At 33.6% G+C, this 22,520-nt stretch overlaps 4 protein-coding genes across 25 annotated transcripts; 1 reads left to right on the top strand and 3 right to left on the bottom strand.

Annotated features, from left to right (window-relative positions):
• Positions 1–109: 109 nt before the first annotated feature.
• On the top strand, positions 110–21,182 carry LOC123319906 (transcriptional repressor CTCF-like). Of its 20 annotated transcripts, none has more exons than XM_044906975.1 (10): positions 110–603; positions 845–2,372; positions 5,525–5,602; positions 12,044–12,130; positions 13,780–13,858; positions 14,663–14,741; positions 15,505–15,609; positions 15,782–15,898; positions 16,528–16,639; positions 16,820–16,917. In XM_044906975.1, the coding sequence occupies exons 1-2, from the start codon at positions 542–544 to the stop codon at positions 2,205–2,207; spliced, it is 1,425 nt and encodes a 474-aa protein (XP_044762910.1). In that variant the 5' UTR covers positions 110–541; the 3' UTR covers positions 2,208–2,372; positions 5,525–5,602; positions 12,044–12,130; positions 13,780–13,858; positions 14,663–14,741; positions 15,505–15,609; positions 15,782–15,898; positions 16,528–16,639; positions 16,820–16,917. The 20 variants fall into 20 exon arrangements, 11 of the variants coding, with proteins under 11 accessions (XP_044762910.1, XP_044762915.1, XP_044762913.1 ...); XM_044906980.1 differs by having other exon boundaries at positions 15,719–15,898; positions 16,820–16,904; XM_044906978.1 differs by lacking the exon at positions 16,528–16,639.
• On the bottom strand, positions 6,599–8,139 carry LOC123321122 (transcriptional repressor CTCFL-like). Its single transcript, XM_044908625.1, has 4 exons — positions 7,966–8,139; positions 7,602–7,903; positions 7,432–7,548; positions 6,599–7,377 (listed from the first exon to the last, which is right to left on the bottom strand). The coding sequence occupies exons 1-4, from the start codon at positions 8,137–8,139 to the stop codon at positions 6,726–6,728; spliced, it is 1,245 nt and encodes a 414-aa protein (XP_044764560.1). The 3' UTR covers positions 6,599–6,725.
• LOC123319929 (zinc finger and BTB domain-containing protein 41-like) lies at positions 8,652–9,966 on the bottom strand. Of its 3 annotated transcripts, none has more exons than XM_044907018.1 (3): positions 9,829–9,966; positions 9,522–9,763; positions 8,652–9,467 (listed from the first exon to the last, which is right to left on the bottom strand). In XM_044907018.1, the coding sequence occupies exons 1-3, from the start codon at positions 9,921–9,923 to the stop codon at positions 8,815–8,817; spliced, it is 990 nt and encodes a 329-aa protein (XP_044762953.1). In that variant the 5' UTR covers positions 9,924–9,966; the 3' UTR covers positions 8,652–8,814. The 3 variants fall into 3 exon arrangements, with proteins under 3 accessions (XP_044762953.1, XP_044762954.1, XP_044762952.1); XM_044907019.1 differs by having other exon boundaries at positions 8,652–9,473; positions 9,528–9,763; XM_044907017.1 differs by having other exon boundaries at positions 8,652–9,763.
• On the bottom strand, positions 10,453–11,575 carry LOC123319958 (zinc finger SWIM domain-containing protein 7-like). Its single transcript, XM_044907058.1, has 3 exons — positions 11,195–11,575; positions 10,762–11,136; positions 10,453–10,641 (listed from the first exon to the last, which is right to left on the bottom strand). Exons 1-2 carry the CDS (start codon positions 11,277–11,279, stop codon positions 10,784–10,786), a joined length of 438 nt encoding a protein of 145 aa, XP_044762993.1. The 5' UTR covers positions 11,280–11,575; the 3' UTR covers positions 10,453–10,641; positions 10,762–10,783.
• Positions 21,183–22,520: the final 1,338 nt, after the last annotated feature.

Genomic DNA, 22,520 nt, shown 5'->3' with positions numbered 1-22,520 from the left:
TCATAATGTTTTTTTTTTAAATATGTCCTCGGTGAACAAAACTATTTGCCAATTGGATTGGCAAATAGTTCTCATTTGCCCATTACATTGATTCTTTTCTCAGGTCTTAGTTACTCTGCGTAATTATTAGTATTTTTCCTAATCCAGAAATTTTACAAATCTAACAAAGATTTTAGTCCCGGCCATCTATTAGTCAATCCAAGAACCTCAACAATTCGACAGAAGACAGTCACCTGTCCCAGTACTTATAAACTTTGAATGTTTGCCAAGAGATGGCAGTCGTCACGATCGCAGATTACTGTAATCCGTCGCAGGCACGGAAAGAAAAAGAAACAATGAATTGAATCAAGAAAAAGTTACATTTCGATTTTGCGCCGTAATCTGTGATCGAGGTGAAGGGTACTGATTGGTCGAAATTTGAATTCCCATTTTCAAAGTGCTCATCCTAGGTGTTTTCCAGTTTTTAAAGTCCGAATGTTTCGAACCGTTTAAGTTTCAGTGGATAATTGTGAAGAATTACCGTAAGTTTAGATCCAGAAAAATGAAAACCGAACCCGACGATCCGCAGTGCGATTACGATCATCAGGAAACAGTCCAATCCTCGTAAGTAACAACAATAATTCTTCTGCATCGGTAAACCTTAGTTTGTCTATCGCATATTACGGTGATTCATCGTAATTTGTCTTCACAGAAAACGACCGATTTACTTTATGTTTGTCTCGTCTATGTTCATGTGTATTTTCTCAGTGATAGAGTGATGGACTTTTTCAAAATTTCAGTAACAACTCCTTGTCTCAAGTTCACTTTTATCGAACCATTCAAGAACAGAATGTCTTTCTTTCAGTGCCTCTGATATCGAATCGAAAACATTAGTCACTTCTGAGCAGGATGAGGAGGTGCCAGTGGTTAAGCTGCAACCTTTGGATATAACAGAACAATTTATCGATCAAAAAGGGGTGATATACGATAGAGAATCATTCCTGATTGAAAATGAAAAAGTTGCCGTAAAAATTGAAAATGAAGAAGTTGCCTCAAAATCGATTGAACCAGAATGTCAAACAGTAAAAGAACCAATACCAATAGTGAGTGATTCATCAAGTGCTGGTTGTAGTAAGACGCTCGATGATATAATGGTCCCAAAGGAATATAAGTGTCCATCAATTGAACCAGAATGTCAAACAGAAAAAGAACCAATACCAATAGTGAGTGATTCATCAAGTGCTGGTTGTAGTAAAACGCTCGATGATGTAATGGTCCCGGAGGAGTATAAGTGTCCATCCTGTGAGAACTTTTCGACGAAATACAAAAACAACCTAAAGAAGCATATAAAAGTGGTGCATCTCGATATGAAAGAAAGTAATTGCCACTTGTGTGATTATAGGGCAGGCGACAAATCTTCTCTTCAAGAACATATAGATGCAGTTCATCTAAAAAAAAAAGAGTTCGAATGTGATCTATGTACTTTTTCTACCAGTCGAGAGAGAAACCTGAAGAGGCACAAGTTGAACATCCATTCACCGAAGGATCCCAATGCCGAGAAGAAAAAACACAAGGGGAAATTCAAATGTGAAATATGCGAATACGAGGCGGGAGAAAAGAGCACTTTGAGGGTCCACATAGAAAGCGTCCACTTGAATATCAAGAACGAAAAGTGCCATTTGTGCGACTTCAGCGCTAGATTGTACAAGGACGTCAAGATCCACATCAACAGCGTTCACTTGAAGCTGAGGAACTTTAAATGCGACTTATGTGAGTATACCGCCAGCAGGAAGGCGCACATTAAGGTCCATAAGGAAGGGGTTCACTTCAATAAAAAAAAGCATGTATGTCATTTGTGCGATTTTTCCACTCTTTTAAGGACCGGCCTGAGAATACACATCGAAACTGTCCATCTGAATATTAAGAAGTACCAGTGTAACCTTTGCCCGTTCGGGGCTTATCTGAAAAACGATTTTGAATGTCACGTGAAATCGGTTCATTTGAACCTCAAAGAGCACGTATGTCACCTGTGTGACTTCGCTACCGGAAGGAGGGGTTCATTGAAAATTCATATCGATCGCGTTCATTTGAAAAAGAAAAAGTATAAATGTGATTCTTGCGATTACTCTGATAACAAAAAGGAGAAACTCGCTAAACATATCGATGAGGTTCATAAGGAATCGGATTCGGTTGAGGTAAAACAAGAGCCAGCAGCAATACCATCATAAATATATTTTCCCGATTAAACCAGACTCTGTTCAATGTACTTTATAATAAATATTCAAAATTCATAACCCTGTGCAATTGTGTCGTTTTTTAATACTAACTGTGCAATAATATACTAATATCTGTGGTATTTTCTAGGTCTGCTGATAGCACATCCAGAAAAAAAGGTAATTGTTAAGGTACTCTTTTCTTACTAGTAGATAATAAGGGAGACATAAACCTTTGAATTGAAAAATATTTTTCAAATGATTTCCCGATGGTTGAAAATTTATATCATGTTACCTATCCCATCCCTTATGAATTCTACTTGATGTATTGCAAAAATATAAAATGCTTCTAGTTCAAATGAATCGAAAATGGTGATATCAATCCACTTCTCACAGAAGCACCTTTTAGCACAGAAAAACTAGGAAACTACTATTGAAATGATTTTTTCGAATGATTCAAAATAAAGAATATGACTTAATCTCCCTCACCCCAAAACTACCCTGTATACATAAGAGATGGAATAGAATATCCATGGTTACATCCAAAATATTAACTCCGTAATCCAAAAACCGTTGAGAGTCTTTGGAAATAATGAGGTGATCGAGATTTAAGGGTTTTTTCTTCCTCATTGTTCGAAGTGCATGAAGAATCACCCTTAATTCTCCAGTTCCTTCCAGTTTTTCTGATGTAATGTGAAAATGGGAACGTATTGTCCTTTGATTTATTTTTCGATTACATACGTTTCTCTAAAAAGGTGAAGATGATCGTTTCAATTTTTATCGTCCTCTCATAGCTATTTATTTACTTGTTTTTCTCATTTTTTCTTTTCCTATTTTAGCCCCTCGACTGATACTAGTGTACTTGAACAGTGAGGTGCCTCTTTAATGAACTTCATTTGTCAGTCACTTTGTTTTTGGTGAGTGGTTTGTTTCAATTATTCTAATTTTCATAAGAATCTTGATAATCTTATGGGGAATGTGATATCAATCCACTTCTCACGGAAGCACCTTTTTGCACAGAAAACTAGGAAACTACTATTGAAATGATTTTTTCGAATGATTGAAAATGAAGAATGTGACTTAATCTCCCTCACCCCCAAAACTACCCTGTATACATAAGAGATGGAATAGAATATACATGATTACGTCCAAAATATTAACTCCGTAATCCAAAAACCGTTGAGAGTCTTTGGAAATAATGAGGTGAACGAGATTTAAGGGTTTTTTCTTCCTTTTATTCAAAGTGCATGAAGAATCACCCTTAATTCTCCAGTTCCTTCCAGTTTTTCTGATGTAATGTAAAAATGGGAACGTATTGTCCTTTGATTTATTTTTCAATTACAAACGTTTCTCGAACAAGGTGAAGATGATCGTTTCAATTTTTATCATCCTCTGTTAGCTATTTATTTACTTGTTTTTCCTATCTCCTAATTTTTTCTTTTCCTATTTTAGCCCCTCGACCGATACTAGTGTACTTGAAGAGTCAGGTGCCTCTTTAACGAACTTCATTCGTCGGTCACTTTGTCTTTGGTGAGTGGTTTGTTTCAATTATTCTAATTTTCATGAGATTCTTGATAATCTGATCGGAAAACTGATTTTATTCGAAATGGTGATATCAATCCACTTCTCACAGAAGCACCTTTTAGCACAGAAAACTAGTAAACTACTATTGAAATGATTTTTTCGAATGATTGAAAATAAAGAATGTGACTTAATCTTCCCCACCCCCAAAACTACCCTGTATACATAAGAGATGGAATAGAATATACATGATTACGTCCAAAATATTAACTCCGTAATCCAAAAACCGTTGAGAGTCTTTGGAAATAATGAGGTGAACGAGATTTAAGGGTTTTTTCTTCCTTATTATTCGAAGTGCATGAAGAATCACCCTTAATTCTCCAGTTCCTTCCAGTTTTTCTGATGTAATGTAAGAATGGGAACGTATTGTCCTTTGATTTATTTTTCAATTACAAACGTTTCTCGAACAAGGTGAAGATGATCGTTTCAATTTTTATCATCCCCTGTTAGCTATTTATTTACTTGTTTTTCCCATCTCCTAATTTTTTCTTTTCGTATTTTAGCCCCTCGACCGATACTAGTGTACTTGAAGAGTCAGGTGCCTCTTTAATGAACTTCATTCTACAAACACTTTGTTTTTGGTGAGTGGTTTGTTTCAATTATTCTAATTTTCATGAGATTCTTGATAATCTTATGGGGAAACTGATTTTATTCGAAATGGTGATATCAATCCACACCTCACAGAAGCACCTTTTTGCACAGAAAACTAGGAAAGTACTATTGAAATGATTTTTTCCAATGATTGAAAATAAAGCATGTGACTTAATCTTCCCCACCCCCAAAACTACCCTGTATACATAAGAGATGGAATAGAATATACATGATTACGTCCAAAATATTAACTCCGTAATCCAAAAACCGTTGAGAGTCTTTTGAAACAATGAGGTGAACGAGATTTAAGGGTTTTTTCTTCCTTATTATTCGAAGTGCATGAAGAATCACCCTTAATTCTCCAGTTCCTTCCAGTTTTTCTGATGTAATGTAAAAATGGGAACGTATTGTCCTTTGATTTATTTTCTCGAACAAGGTGAAGATGATCGTTTCAATTTTTATCATCCTCTGTTAGCTATTCATTTACTTGTTTTTCCTATCTCCTAATTTTTTCTTTTCCTATTTTAGCCCCTCGACCGATACTAGTGTACTTGAAGAGTCAGGTGCCTCTCTAACGAACTTCATTCGTCAGTCACTTTGTTTTTGGTGAGTGGTTTGTTTCAATTATTCTAATTTTCATGAGGATCTTGATAATCTTATGGGGAAACGGATTTTATTTGAAATGGTGATATCAATCCACTTCTCACAAAAGCACCATTTTGCACAGAAAACTAGTAAACTACTATTGAAATGATTTTTTCGAATGATTGAAAATAAAGAATGTGACTTAATCTTCCCCACCCCCAAAACTACCCTGTATACATAAGAGATGGAATAGAATATACATGATTACGTCCAAAATATTAACTTCGTAATCCAAAAACCGTTGAGAGTCTTTGGAAATAATGAGGTGAACGAGATTTAAGGGTTTTTTCTTCCTCATTGTTCGAAGTGCATGAAGAATCACCCTTAATTCTCCAGTTCCTTCCAGTTTTTCTGATCTAATGTAAAAATGGGAACGTATTGTCCTTTGATTTATTTTTCGATTACATATGTTTGTCAAACAAGATGAAGATGATCGTTTAAATTTTTATCGTCCTCTGTTAGCTATTTATTTACTTGTTTTTCTTATCTCCTCATTTTTTCTTTTCCTATTTTAGCCCCTCGACCGATACTAGTGTACTTGAAGAGTGAGGTGCCTCTTTAATGAACTTCATTCGTCAGTCACTTTGTTTTTGGTGAGTGGTTTGTTTCAATTATTCTAATTTTCATGAGAATCTTGATAATCTTATGGGGAAACTGATTTTATTCGATAATAATTAATTTTTGTACTTTTCGCGATCGCTAACTCTGTATATTAAGTATTTAAGGGATAGATAATAGCTAAATTCCTTTTCGTGCAACGATCAAATAACATTTGTGGAGACCAATCGATGTTTTGGGTGTAAAACTTGATTCTCCTGTTGATCGAGTCGTTCGATATTCGAGAAATCGTAGAATTGAATCAAATTTCAACCATTTTCGTGCCATTACTGCATTATGAGGAAAAGTTTGATATAGACATCTGTTGGCAACATCTTAACATACATTGGGAAGATTTTACAGCAGCCTGTACCTTCTACAGAGTTCTACTTGGGGAAATGTGTAGTTGTACGTCTCCCTGCTAGGCGGCCATTTTGTTTCAAATTGAATAGGTTCGAGTGTTCACCGATAGGTGGCAACTTTTGTTTCTTACCCAACTATTCAAATAAGAGTGTGATATCTCTCATTTTTTGCGATTTCTCATAAGTTTCAGTTCTTGGCACCTATTTTCTTAATATGTAGTTGAAGTGACCTCCAAACGCCTTTCAAAGTTGGCTCAATTCCATTAATACACAAGTTCGAATTTTCAAATTTTTATTTAAAACGTCCACACATCCAAAAACTTTTAAAACAAGTTCAAAACAAACATTCGTAAAATATTTTCAAAGGGCACACCAGTATTTATGTCAGTTAGAAAACTGAAAATTATAAAATTGAAATGATACAGTATGGTGCTCGACATCGGAACACAGAAAACAGTTACTGGTGGCTTACAAATTCAACAAACTATATCACTTGTGCATATTTTTTGAAAATATTCATCAATTGCTTTGACTGACCATTCGCCAAAGCGGAACACCTTGTATAACGTCAGTTTTTATAAGCATAATATATAAATTTCATTGGTACACATTGCACTCAAAAAACATCACTATAGTTGCATTTTTATTGCTTCAAATTCAAACTTAACATTATCAATATGATTTTATTCAAAGTTCTCAACTTCTTGATACAAGCAGTTATAAAAAACCGATTTCCTATGTGAAAGTCCAGCAAACGTCACACCTTGCATTCAAACGGACATTGTTCAGATATTGCATCTTTCCTCCTTCTCAAGATGATAGGTAGAGGTTTTTTATCAGCACAAGATCGACACTCCTGTTGCTCACGATGAGCCAAATTCATGTGCTTTCTCAGGCGGATCTCATGATTCGAAGCGTAATCGCAAAATGTACACATAAATCTCCTAACCTTTAAATGAACATTATCCATGTGAATTTTGAGAGATCTCTTGCTGGAGGTATAATCGCAAAGGTGGCACTTGTACTGCGGTTTCATATTGACGTGGGCGGAATTTAAATGGTTTTGGAGGTCGCTCCTCTGATTCCCGACGAAATAACATAAATTGCACTTGTAGCTGTTGGGATTCAAGTGGAACAGGTTCATGTGAAGTCTCAGCCTACTTTTTTTTGTGGCGTGATAGTTACACAGGTAACATCTCAAATCGCGAAACTTCATATGCGTGAGATCTATGTGTCTTTCGAGATCTTCCTCTTGGCTGGTGGAATAACCGCAGAAATCACAAGTGTAGTCCTTCTCTTCCGAATTCGTTTCTTCATGGAATTCTTCTTGGCTTCCGTTATCATCCGAAAAGTTTTCGATAACATCTGTATCTTCAGTCTTCACCGGACTGGTTTCATTACTAAGTTTGCTAAAACCAAATTTGGATTAAGATATTGGATTCTGTCTATCATTAAGTACTCACTTTGTGCCACTTAAGGCAATGTGTTCATTATTTTCTATTTTGACTGATATTGTTTGCCGGTCATTTTCTTTGACCACATTTTCAGTGCTACATTGAATTTCATCAACCAGAAATTCTCTGTAAAAAGTTCAAGATCACAAAACAATAACTCCATATTAAATTGCTCTCACCTATGAGTAGCATATTCTTCTTCAACATTTGGACACTGATTACGGGAATTCATTTCAACTTTGACGAAATCAAATTTTTTAAAAACAGTTTCCTTAAAACTCAGCCCAAGGGAACGAGATTTAGCTCTATAATAATTCCGCAAGGTTTCCAATTTTCTTTTTTTCTCAGTGTCGGACAAACAACTAGGTAAATCAATTGGAGGTGGGCTCTCTATGTACTTATGAGGAAGTACGTCTTTCTTCAGCGTCAACTTTTTACCAATGGTCTTGTAATACATCCAATTCGCTGCATCCTTTTCAAGCTAAAATCGTAATTTGTTTATGTAGCACGAAATGGTCATGGAAATATTCCGAAATTACTAACATCGAAGTGGTCTTCACATACAACACTGCTATTATTTATCGCTGCATCGGGAACTTTCAGAACAGTCCCCCATTGTCTTCGGAAATCCAAACATTTTGGCACGTACAGAAATATTTTATCCGAATTATCCGACGTATTGGGGCAAACAGGAACCAAACATTTTTTCCGGACCATATTCCCCAAATTCCTAGTTTAATTCGAGGAAATTAAAAAAGCTTTTCGTGTTATGATCCAAAAATTTCATAAACAAAGATTAACCTCTTTACAAACATGCAGAGCATAGACAATGCAATGCAGAGCATCGAGAAATATCACAGATATCTGTGGAGAAATATTATGCTCCTACGCACAGAACACTTTATGCTCCTACGTTTTCGATGTTCCCAGCACAGAACACTACACATTAATCTGTGGTATCTCCCGCACTCTCTTGGCCGTTTCGGGAAACAATGAAAGAATGGTTTTTGAACTTTCAGTAGTTTACGAAATATCGATATTTTTTCTTGTCATCATTATTTAGAAATGAGTTTTATATGAAAACCTTTTCGAATTCATTCGCCACACTGAAGAAAAATCCCCAACAAAATCTGACCTCTGGCTGGAGTTATGTACAGACAAAAACATTCAAAATAAAAGTTAGGGTTTCTTATTGGATATCGGGAATTTACGATGGAATAATCGAGGACAATATTAGCTTTTTTTTATTAGGTCCATCCATATGGAGCTTACAATCAAGTGGTGAGTTACAAATATCGTTTAATGTTTTTACAGGTATGAGTCAAATCGATGGATGGAATTTACGTGGTGATCCAAGTTGAAAGTAGTGTCAGCAGCATGATAGCAGAACCGTCATTTATGTTTCAAATGAATTTTATGTAAATGTATTTTGAGGTTGCCAATATGATTTGCCGAATAATTACACAAGTGGCACTTATGTTGTCTCAAGTTTAAATGTACCGAATGAATGTGTGCTGTCAGCCGTTTTTTACAATTTGTGCTATGATCGCATAAAGTACACTGATACTCTTTCAATTTTAGATGAACGGAGTCTATATGCACTTTGAGATTAAATTTTCGATTTGATTCAAAATTACACAAATGGCACTTATGTTGTTTCAAATTCAAATGAACTGAATTGATATGGGCTGTAAGATTAGTTATCTTATCTGTCACATAATGGCAAGTCTGACACACATGCTTTTTCACCTTTGTTTTAATAATATCGTTATGGACAGCATCTATATGTCGAGTAAGGTCACCTTTACCATACGAGGCAAATTCACACATGTGGCAATGATGTCCCTTCACATTCAAGTGTACAGAATCTACATGTTTTTTGAGAGTACTTCTATAGTTTGCCGCATAATCACACAGGTCACAACCAAATCTCTTTAAGTTCAAATGTACAGAATTTATGTGTGCTTTGACGTTGCATGTACGACTGGACGAGTAATTACACATGGGGCAATTGTGCTGCTTTAAGTGGACAGAGGGTGAATGTCTTTTCATATCTGCTTTTTCCCCAGTAACACTACTGCATGAATGACGATTCCATTTTTTCAAATTTGAATCAATCAATTCAGTGTTTTCTTCAACATCTCCTGGGCATGGTGATACACAAGAACGCTGTTCGAACTTTTCAACGGTATCACTTCTATAAGGGGCTGAGTGTATGTCATCGATTGTGCCTTTGCAATCAAATTGCGGTTCATAAACTCCGTTTTGGTCAATGAATTGCTCAACTATGTCCAACTTTTCTCGTTTTGTTTCTGTTGGCTCTTCTGACAAATATTGAGTACTGAAAGAAATTAAGCTTTTAATGTGACAGCTGGGCAAACCGTGAAATAGTTGAACAAAACTCACCAAATCTCGGAAGCAAAACTTTCAGTTTCAATTAATACAGGACATTTAGGGTCCATTCCTTGATTCTTTTTGGGTTCTGTTGTAGAGATTATCATAAACCATGTATTATTGTATTGAATGTTTCTAGGTCAGATGTTATGTGAGAGTACATAACCTAGGATGAGAACCATGCATGAACTGAACACTTGAACTAACTGAATTCTACCAGTGACCATTTGAAGAAGATGAGTGGGTGAGTGATTGAAACTTTTGAAGCAATTAGTTATTCGTCCATTATTTGCTATATTCTCGGATAAATTCAACTAATTCCTTTTTGATTGAATCCTTTCTACTCTGTAATCTGTGATAAAATCGTTTTATTTTACTAGGATAAAAAAATCGCTTTTTGCAAACGTGAAAACGCACATGATTTAAAAAAAAAACAAAATCATAGATGAATATTGAATGTATTTGACGTGTAATCACAGAACACGTGCTCTTCTTCATCTTGAATGTGCCTGGCTTGCGCCATTTCGGGTCCTTGTCACTTGTGGGGGCAGGGGGGTAACAAACTATCATTAATGATAATATTGCCAAAAACGACTCAGTTATCAAAAGATTGATATGGTGAAATCAAAGAATAGATTTCAAATAAAATTAAAATATAATTAACATCTTCAACATGATTTAAACATTTCAATGAATCATCAGGAAAGAACACATTTCACACAAACGATCCAATTTTCTTGTGAAGTGGATTGTCCATTTCATTAGCCTGTTGTAGCCTTGGAGTCTACCAAACTGATGTTGCCAATAGAGGGTTGCTTTACCATCCTACAAATCAAGTAATTTCTTCATCAAATAATAGAGATCAATATAGTTTAATTACACAAAAGATCAGAGAAGTTCAGTGTTCAAAACCTTGACTCTTTATTCACAATAAAAATTAATTACCATTCATTGTAGCCTTCTGCTCTCAAGACTGAGTAATATTATTCAACTGCTCGTTCAGAAAATCGACCATCTGGGAATCAGACACATTTTCTTCCGTAACTTTGCCTATTGTCCGACCTATGATAACACCCAATACATGTTTGCATGTAAAATAATTTTGAAGTTCCAAAACTTGGTATCTGAACACTGGACAATCGCAAAAGTTTATGTTTTCATATATGGTGTACTGTTCCTTTTTGTTGCCAATTTTGAATACTTTCCTGCTGCTATCTTCCGTTTTATACATTGTTATCTTGCAGTTTTCCAAAAATTCAGCAGCTGCGATGAATACGTTACCAAACAAATCGTACAAACTCTCGAGCTGCTCTTCTGTAACTGGTAAATGAATTTTTAGTAAGTACATTAGTACCTGTATCGTATTCCTCGACCATACATTGTTTATGAACAGTGTAATATTCAGAAGCAGCTGCAAGGCTTTCGAAAGCTAGAGGCATCATGACACTCAAATTATTATTCATGATTACATCGATTTTTTCGAAACCTTTGAATATAAAACTAAAAATATTTTAAGTTGAGAACAAAATTCATTTTTCATTCAAAACACAGAACAACCAAAGACTATGGAGCACAGAATATCCAAATATGGAGTATGAAAGTGTTCTGTCAAAGAGTAACAACTTGATACTCTTTGGTTCTGTGGTCCTGTTCATTACTCTATGCTAATTATCGTAAATCTAAACGTGATACATATTCCAGAGGCAGTTTGTCTCTGCATATTTTGAAAGAGGAGCGCTTCTAGTAATAAATCTGGAAATTTCATTGAACCTGTCGTTAGTGATAAAAAGGTGTTGATGAAAAAATGACCTAATCATCTTCAGCAGCGATATATCTAGGCAACACAGATTACAGTAAGGAGCAAGGAGGTAAAGTTTCGAATACTTTCAATTCGTAGATCTTAGTTACCTTCTTCAAAGAACGCTAATGCGCCGGCGCATCCGAATCATTTCGATACGATATTCAAAAACAGTTGCCACAAAATATTCAGCTTTGGTCAGACATTTGTAATTTCTAGAATTTTCCGGTGCTTCCCTATGATTTTTCACAATTTCAGATGAATTTCCAACAGAATGTGAGTTTAAACCAATATATTTTCATTTTAACATAATTATTTAAACGAAAATTACACCTTGGAAGTTTCAAAGTTGGTTATTGCAATATTTCCAAGGACAATTTTCCCCATTTTGATATCGATTCGGTTTTATTCATTTATTATTTCTTTCAGAGAGAAAAGATGTAATTCCACTTGGACAAAATTCATCGGCTGCGATGGTAACAGATAGCAAGACGACAAACAAGACTTACTTACTAAGTAAGTTCTAATACGATCAACTATATTCCATCAATATGTCGTTATTCATGTTATTCATATTATCTTATAGCTCACATTTCAATTTGAGTTGATACAAAGTTGACCATCCCTCACCGATTTTGAAAATATTTTTTATTTTAATCCTGAAACGTAGCATAAAGAAATTATAGATACAGAGAATGGAATAAATTCGTTCTGATCAGAATAGATTGATTTATGTTACTTTCAGTTGATTAATTAGTAATATTTTTTCGAATTATTATTCAATGTTAAACGATTAAAGAAAAAGCACGAATATTGGCGAATATTTGAAATTTTCAAATTTCTCTTTCCTTTTTTAGCAGGAGTATTTTACTCTCTGGTTATATCGCAGAGTATGATACTCTTTGCTTATTATTGTATCTCTTTTCTCTGGTTATTGTCACAGACTACCCACCTGTTGTAATCTGTGCTTATAATCGTTATAATTACGATCTTAGTTGCCTTTCTCGAAGAACGCTAATGCTCCTGCGCGCCGGTCTTATTGCGATACGTTTCGATACGTTTTCGATACGATTCTAGAATTTTCCGGTGCTTTCTCACGATTTTCCACGATTTTCAATGAATTTCCGACACAATGTAAGTTGAAAACAATATATTTTCATTTTAACATCGTTATTTCGACAAAACGTACATCTTGCATATTTCAAAGTTGGTTATTGCAAAATTTCCTAGTACAATTTTTCTCATTCTGATATCGATTTCGTTTTATTCATGGATTATTGCTTTCAGAGAGAAAAGAAGTAATTCCACTTGGACAAAATTATCTCAAAGAAAATTTTCAACGGCCGTTGGAGCCGGCTCCAATGGTAACAGATACCAAGACGACAAGACTTTCCCACTAGGTAAGTTCTAATACGATCAACTATATTCCATCTTATACATGTTTTTCCTTCATGTTATTCATATTATCTTGTAACTCACATTTTAATTTGGGTCGATACGAAGTTGACTGAACTTCACCGATTTTGAAAATATTCTTCATTTCAATCCAAAAACGTAGCATGAAAGAACTATAGATATAGAGAATGGAATAAATTCGTTTTGATCAAAATAGATTGCTGATTCATGATTTATTAGTAATATTCTCAAATAATTACACAATGTTAAACGATTGAAGAAAAGCATGAATATTGGCGAATATTTGAAATTTTAAAATTTCTCTTTCCTTTTTTAGTTGGAGTATTTACTCTCTGGTTATATCGCAGAGTATGATACTCTTTGATTATTTTATCTCTTCTCTCTGGTTATAATCACAGACTACCCACCTGTTGTAATCTGTGGATATAATCGTTATAATTTCGATCTTAGTTGCCTTTCTCGAAGAACACTAACGCTCCTGCGCGCCGGTCTTAATGCGATACGTTTCGAGTTTCGACACGTTTTCGATACGATTCTAGAATTTTCCGGTGCTTTCCTATGATTTTCGACGATTTCGAATGAATTTCCAACAGATTGTGAGTTCAAACCAATATATTTTCATTTTAACATAATTATTTCAACAAAAATTACATCTTTCAAATTTCACAGTTGATTATTGCAAAATTTCCAAGGACAATTTTCCTCATTCTGATATCGATTTAGTTTTATTCATTGATTATTTCTTTCAGAGAGAAAAGAAGTAATTCCACTTGGACAAAATTATCTCGATGAAAATTTTCAGCCGCTCCGACAAGACTTTCTCACTAAGTAAGTTCGAATACAATCAACTATATTCCATCAATATGTCGTTATACATATTTTTCCTTCATGTTATTCATATTTTCTTATAGCTCACATTTTAATTTGGGTTGATATGAAGTTGACCGGTTTTGAAAATATTCTTTATTTCAATCTTAAAGAAATTTTAGATACAGAGAATGGAATAAATTCGTTCTGATTAGAACAGATTGCTGATTCATGTTACTTTCAGTTGATTTATTAGTAATATTTTTTCAAATAATTATATGATGTTAAATGATTGAAGAAAAAACATGAATATTGGCGAATATTTGAAATTTTCAAATTTATCTTTCCTTTTTTAGCAGGAGTATTTTACTCTCTGGTTATATCTCAGAGTACATAGACATAGAGTCTCTATGTCTATGGCAGAGTATGATACTCTTTGATTAGAGTATCTCTTCTCTCTGGTTATAATCACAGACTACCCACCTGTTGTAATCTGTGGATATAATCGTTGTAATTTCGATCTTAGTTACCTTTCTCGAAGAACACTAACGCTCCTGCGCGCCGGTCTTATTGCGATACGTTTCGAGTTTCGACACGTTTTCGATACGATTCTAGAATTTTCCGGTGCTCTCCTATGATTTTCGACGATTTCGAATGAATTTTCAACAGATTGTGAGTTCAAACCAATATATTTTCATTTTAACATCATTATTTCAACAAAAATTACATCTTGGAAGTTTGAAAGTTGGTTATTGCGAAATTTTCAAGAACAATTTTCCTCATTCTGAAATCGATTCAGTTTTATTCATTGATTATTTCTTTCAGAGAGAAAAGAAGTAATTCCACTTGGACAAAATTATCTCGATGAAAATTTTCAGCCGCTCCGACAAGACTTTCTCACTAAGTTCGAATACAATCAACTATATTCCATCAATATTTCGTTATAAATGTTTTTCCTTCATGTTATTCATATTATCTTATAGCTCACATTTTAATTTGGGTTGATATGAAGTTGACCGATTTTGAAAATATTCTTTATTTCAACCTTAAAGAAATTTTAGATACAGAGAATGGAATAAATTCGTTCTGATTAGAATAGATTGCCGATTCATGTTATTTTCAGTTGTTTTATTAATAATATTTTTTCAAATAATTATATGATGTTAAATGATTGAAGGAAAAGCGCGAATATTTGAAATTTTCAAATTTCTCTTTCCTTCTTTAGCAGGAGTATTTACTCTCTGGTTATATCATAGAGTATAATACTCATATCTCTTGTCTCTGATAATACTCTTTGATTATTTTATCTCTTCTGTGGTTAATAATTATAATTTGGATCTTAGTTACCTTTCTCGAAGAACGCTAAAGCGCCTGCGCGCCCGCCTCATTTTGATACGAGATTCAAAAACAGTTGCCATAAAATAGTTAGCTTTGGTCGGACATTTGCAATTTCTAGAATTTTCCGGTGCTTTCCTATGATTTTCGACGATTTCGAATGAATTTCCAACAGAATGTGAGTTCAAATCAATATATTTTTATTTTAACCTCGTTATTTCAGCAAAAATTACATCTTGGAAGTTTCACAGTTGGTTATTGCTAAATATCCAAAGGACAATTCTCCTAGTTCTGATTTCGATTTCTTTTTATTAATTGCATGTTTATTTCAGAGAGAAAAGAAGTAATTCCACTTGAACAGAATCAACTACACCTACATATGATGGAAAACAATAAATTCCAGGCATAGCAAGACTTTCCGCTGAAAATTATTTCAGGTAGGTCATCTATGAATAGAATTCAATCTTATCGAATTCGACAAAAAAGTGGCTCTTTCCTAAAACGAAAATAAGGAGGTTTTCAATCGAACATTGTTTTTTTTCCAAGTCTGGCTTGCAAAGAAACCAGGGATGAGGATTTCTAAAACTCATTGAACTGTTTTAATTTCAGAGGACTTAGAAGAAAATCAAGATGATGACGATCAGAGAGGAAGGAAATACTCAATCATGGAACTTTCAGATAAATAACTTGAAATTGGTGGTTTGTGATCATTACGAAGATGAAGCGGTGAGTTGAAAATTGCTTGGCCGAATTCTTATGAAATGAATTTTTTATATAAATGTCTATTCATGTTATTTTCAGTTGATTTATCAGTAATATTTTCGAAAATACTCATACAGTGTTAAATGATTGAAGAAAAAACATGAATAATATGGGCGAATATTTGAAATTTTCAAATTTCTTTCCTTTTTTATCAGGAGTATTTTCTCTCTGCTTATAGCATAGAGTATAATACTCTTTGGTTATTTTATCTTTTCTGTGCAGAGACAGGTTGTCTCTGCTTCTGTGGTTATACTTGATGTTGATCTTAGTTACCTTTCTCGAAGAACGCTAATGCGCCTGCGCGTTTGCCTTATTGCGATACGATATTCAAAAACAGTTGCCATAAAATAGTTAGCTTTGGTCGGACATTTGCAATTTCTAGAATTTTCCGATGCTTTCCTACGATTTTCGACGATTTCGAATAAATTTCCTACAGAATGTGAGTTCAAATCAATATATTTTCACTTTAACCTTATTATTTCAGCTAAAATTATATCTTGGAAGTTTCACAGTTGGTTATTGCTAAATATCCAAAGGACAATTCTCCTAGTTCTGAGTTAGATTAAGTTTTGTTCATTGGTTGTTTCTTTCAGGAAGAAAAGTAATAATTCTACTTGAACAAAATCAACTACAGCAACTTCTGATGGAAAACAATAAATTCAAGATTATCAGCAAAGCAAGACTTTCCACTGAAAATTATTTCAGGTAGGTCATCTACGAATAGAATTCAATTTACAGTCAAACTGAGTAAAACCGACAAAAAAGTGCCTTTTTTCTAAAACAGAAATGAGGAGATTATCAATCATATATTGTTTTACATTTCCAGGCTTGCAACGAAAACTGGGATGGGGATTTCTAAAACTCATTGAACTGTTTCAATTTCAGGGGACTTAGAAGAAAGAAAATCAAGATGATTACGATCAGAGGGGAAGGAACTACTCAATCAATGGACACTTCAGATGAATAAAATAAAAGTGACGATTACAAAGATGAAGCGGTGAGTTGAAAGTTGCATTGCCGAATTCTTATGAAATGAATTTTCATGAATAAAATATTTATAAATGCCGATTCATGTTATTTTCAGTTGATTTGTCAGTAATTTTTTTTTTAATACAATATTAAATAATTGATTGAAGAAAGAACATGAATATGGGCTTATATTTGAAATGTTCAAATTTGTCTTTCCTTTTTTAGCACTTAGAACATAGAATTATTCTAAGTTTTAGCAGGATTATTTTCCTCTCTGGTTATATCGCAGAGTATGATACTCTTTGATTATAGTATCTCTTCTCTTTGGTTATAATCTAAGATTATAGAGTAAACTCTAACTCTATAATCTCTGGTTATAATCACAGACTACCCACCTGTTGTAGTCTGTGGTTATAATCCTTATAATTTCGATCTTAGTTGCCTTTCTCGAAGAACGCTAATGCGCCTGCGCGTCTGCCTTATTGCGATACGATATTCAAAAACAGTTGCCACAAAATAGTTAGCTTTGGGCAGACATTTGCAATTTCTAGAATTCTCCGGTGATTTCTTACGATTTTCCACGATTTTCAATGAATTTCCAACAGAATGTAAGTTGAAAACAATATATTTTCATTTTAACATCATTATTTCAACGAAAATTACATCTTGCAAGTTTCAAAGTTGGTTAATGCAAAATTTCCTGGTACAATTTTCCTCATTCTGATATCGATTTCGTTTTATTCATTGATTATTTCTTTCAGAGGGAAAAGAAGTATTTCCTTCGGAACAAAATCATCTACAGCAACTTAAGATGGAAAACAATAAATTCCAGGCATAGCAAGACTTCCCGCTGAAAATTATTTCAGGTAGGTCATCTATGAACATATTTCAATCTTCAAACTTATTGAACCGGATAAAAAAAACCTCTTTCTTTAAACGGAAATCAGGAGATTATCAATTATATATTGTTTTTCATTTCCAGGGTGGCTTGAAACGAAAACGGTGTTGAAGATTTCTAAAACTCATTGAACTGTTTCAATTTCAGGGGGACTGGAAAGAGATAAAATCAAGATGATGACAATCAGAGGGGAAGGAAATACTCAATCAATGGACACTTCAGATGAATAAGATAAAAATGGTGGTTTGTGACGATTACAAAGATAAAGAGGTGAGTTGAAATTTGCATTGCCGAATTCTTATGAAATGAATTTTTATGAATATAATGTATATAAATGCCGATTCATGTTATTTTCAGTTGATTTATCATTTATTTTGATACTTATACAATGTTGAATTATCGAAGAAAAAACATGAATATGGGCTTATATTTGAAATGTTCAAATTTCTCTTTCCTTTTTTAGCAGGAGTATTTTACTCTCTGGTTATATCGCAGAGTATGATACTCTTTGATTAGAGTATCTCTTCTCTCTGGTTATAATCACAGACTACCCATCTGTTCTAGTCTGTGGTTATAATCCTTATAATTTCGATCTTAGTTGCCTTTCTCGAAGAACGCTAATACGCCTGCGCGCCGGCCTTATTGCGATACGAGATTCAAAAACAGTTGCCATAAAATAGTTAGCTTTGGGCAGACATTTGCAATTTCTAGAATTTTCCGGTGTTTTCTTATGAATTTCGACGATTTCGAATGAATTTCCAACAGAATGTGAGTTCAAATCATTATATTTTCATTTTAACCTCTATATTTCAGCCAAAATTACATCTTGGAAGTTGGTTATTGCGAAATTTCCAAGAACAATTTTCCTCATTCTAATTTCGTTTTGGTTTTATTAATTAGTTGTTTCTTTCAGAGAGAAAAAAAGTAATTCCTTTGGAACAAAATCAACTACAGCAACTTATATGATGGAAAACGATAAATTCCAGATTATCGGCAAAGCAAGATTTTCCTCTGAAAATTATTTCAGGTAGGTCATCCATGAGTAGAATTCAATCTTATCGGAACCGACAAAATAGTGCCTCTTTCCTTGAAAGAAAATGAGGAGATTTTCATCATATATATTTTTTTTTCATTTCCAGTGTGGCTCGCATTGAAAACAGGGATGATGATTTCTGAAACTCATTGAAGTGTTTCAATTTCAGGGGACTGGGAAGAAAGAAAAATCAAGATGATGACGATCAGAGGGGAAGGAACTCAAGGAATGGACAATTAAGCCACATGATAGCGGTGAGTTGAAAATTGCTTGGTCACTTATGAAATGAATATTTTGAATAAATGCTGATTCATGTTTTTTCAGTTCATTTATTAGGAATATTTTTTTAAATACTTATACATTATAGATGATTGATGAAAGAAAAAGCATGAATATTGGCGAATATTTGAAATTTCTCTTTCGTTTTTTACAGAAGTATTTACTCTCTGGTTATAATCACAGACTACCCACCTGTTGTGATCTGTGGATATAATCAATCGTTATAATTACGATCTTAGTTACCTTCGTCAAAGATCGCTAATGCTCCTGCGCGCCGGTCTTATTGCGATACGTTTCGAGTTTCGACACGTTTTCGATACGATTCTAGAATTTTCCGGTGCTTTCCTATGATTTTCGACGATTTCGAATGAATTTTCAACAGATTGTGAGTTCAAACCAATATATTTTCATTTTAACATCATTATTTCAGCGAAAATTACATCTTGGAAGCTTCGAAGTTGGATATTGCAGAATATCTCAAGGACAATTTTCCTTGTTCTGATTTTGATTTGGTTTTATTAATTGGTTGTTATTTTCAGAGAGAAAACAAGTATTTCCACTGGAACAAAATCATATACCTACTTATAATGGAAAACAATAAATTCCAGATTATCGGCAAAGCAAAACTTTCCACAGAATATTATTGGAGGTAGGTCATCTACGAATATAATTCAATCTCATTGAAACCGATAACTGAAACTGGAATTAGGAGATTTTCAATCATATATTTATTGTTTTTTCATTTCCAGGGTGGCTTGTAACGTAAAAAAGGACTGGGAAGAAAAAAAATCAAGATCATGACGATCAGAGGAGTAGGAAATTCTTGAACAATGGACAATCCAGATGAATAATTTGAAAATTGTGACGATTAGGAAGATGAAGATGTAGAGAAAGTGGTGAGTTGAAAATTAATAGTCACTTAGAATTCTTATGAAATGAAAATATTCATTTATTTGCTGATTCATGTGACTTTCAGTTGATTTATTAGTAATATTTTTTCAAATAATTATACGATGTTAAATGATTGAAGAATAAGCATGAATATTGGCGAATATTTGAAATGTTCAAATTTCTCTTTCCTTTTTTAGCCGGAGTATTTTACTCTCTGGTTATATCGCAGAGTATGATACTCTTTGATTATTATTGTATCTCTTCTCTCTGGTTATAATCACAGACCACCCACCTGTTGTAGTCTGTGCTTATAATCGTTATAATCACGATCTTAGTTACCTTCGTCAAAGATCGCTAATGCTCCTGCGCGCCGGTCTTATTGCGATACGTTTCGAGTTTCGACACGTTTTCGATACGATTCTAGAATTTTCCGGTGCTCTCCTATGATTTTCGACGATTTCGAATGAATATTCAACAAAATGTGAGTTCAAAACAATATATTTTCATTTTAACATAATTATTTCAACAAAAATTACATCTAGGAAGTTTGAAAGTTGGTTATTGCGAAATTTTCAAGAACAATTTTCCTCATTCTGATATCGATTTCGTTTTATTCATTGATTATTTCTTTCAGAGAGAAAAGAAGTAATTCCACTTGAACAAAATCAACTACACCTACATATGATGGAAAACAATAAATTCCAGGCATAGGAAGACTTTCCGCTGAAAATTTTTTCAGGTAGGTCATCTATGAATAGAATTCAATCTTTTTCATTTTCAGGAGGGCTTGATTCGAAAACATTGATGAGGATTTCTAAAAACTTATTGAACTGATTTTTTTTTTTGCAGAGGACTGAGAAGAAAATCAAGATGATGACGATCACAGGGGAAGGAAATACTCAATCAATGGACACTTCAGATGAATAAAATAAAAGTGATGGTTTGTGATCATTACGAAGATGAAGCGGTGAGTTGAAAATTGCTTGGGTGAATTCTTATGAAATGAATTTTTGGTATAAATGTCTATTCATGTTATTTTCAGTTGATTTATCAGTAATATTTTTCAAAATACTTTTACAATTTTAAATGATTGATTGAGGAAAATGCATGAATAATGGCTAATATTTGAAATTTTAAAATTTCTCTTTCATTTTTTAGCAGGAGTATTTTACTCTCTGGTTATAATCTAAGATTATAGAGTAAACTCTAACTCTATAATCTCTGGTTATAATCACAGACTACCCACGTGTTGTAGTCTGTGATTATAATCGTTATAATTACGATCTTAGTTGCCTTTCTCGAAGAACGCTAATGCGCCGGCGCGTCCGCCTCATTTTGATACGATATTCAAAAACAGTTGCCAGAAAATAGTTAGCTTTGGGCAGACATTTGCAATTTCTAGAATTTTCTGGTGCTTTCCTATGATTTTCGACGATTTCGAACGAATTTCCTACAGATTGTGAGTTCAAATCGATAAATTTTCATTTTAATCATATTATTTCAGCAAAAATTACATCTTGCAAGTTCCAAAGTTGATTATTTCAAAATATCCCAATCGCAATTCTCCTTATTCTGATATCAATTCATTCTTATTCATTTATTATTTTTTTCAGAGAGAAAAGAAGTGATTCCACTTGGACAAAATTATCTCGATGAAAATTTCCAGCCGCTCCAATGGTAACAGATAGCGAGATCACAAGATTTTTTACTAGGTAAGTTCCGATACGATCAACTATATTCTATCAGTATGTTGTTATACAATTTTTTATTTCATGTTATACGCATTATCTCATAGCTTTTATTTGAATTTGAGTTTGTACGTAGTTAACTTCCCCTCACCGGTTCTGAAAATAATTTTTATATCATATAGAATGGTATACTTACCTACTGATTGAAATAGGTTCATTTAATTTTTATCTCGGTTTCAAAAGCTTGGACAATTTTCGATATATTGAAGATATTTTTTCAAATTCTTACAATAATATAAGCCGTTTCTATATTATCAAAGATTTGTATTAATATATCGAGTGTTTAAATATTTTCTTTGTATCGTGATGTTTGAATTCACATAAATTGGATGTCTTTTTCAGAAAGGGTAACAGAATGGAGCAGCCAGAGTTATGAAGTCAGAAATTTTAACATTTCAAGCAGCCAATTTGATTTCAAGAGAAAAGGACAGGAGTATACATGAACCTTATCAACGGCATAGAGAATAATTAATTCTAAATATTGAAAACATTAATGGGTAAGGAAATTGTTTTGCAATATTGAGTCGTATTAACATTTCTTCTTTTAGGGCTGGTCTGCTAAGAAGTACTGTTATCTAGTGGACTATTCTAGAAGGCGAGAGATTCAATATTCAGATGTGAGTTGATTATTTCCTCTCAAAAATAATCATTCTAGTGAATACTGATCTATATTTTAGTATTTTCCTGAATATATCGATTTCTGTCTCTTCACCTGTTTCTTATAAATGTAATTAAATGAAAAACTACCCTCATGTGACTTCACCATTT

The sequence above is a fragment of the Coccinella septempunctata genome, chromosome 9, assembly GCF_907165205.1.
Source record: "Coccinella septempunctata chromosome 9, icCocSept1.1, whole genome shotgun sequence".
Classification (NCBI taxonomy): Eukaryota; Metazoa; Arthropoda; class Insecta; order Coleoptera; family Coccinellidae; genus Coccinella; species Coccinella septempunctata.
Note: the sequence above shows the minus strand (reverse complement) of the source record. Positions and strands in the feature narration are given on the sequence as shown.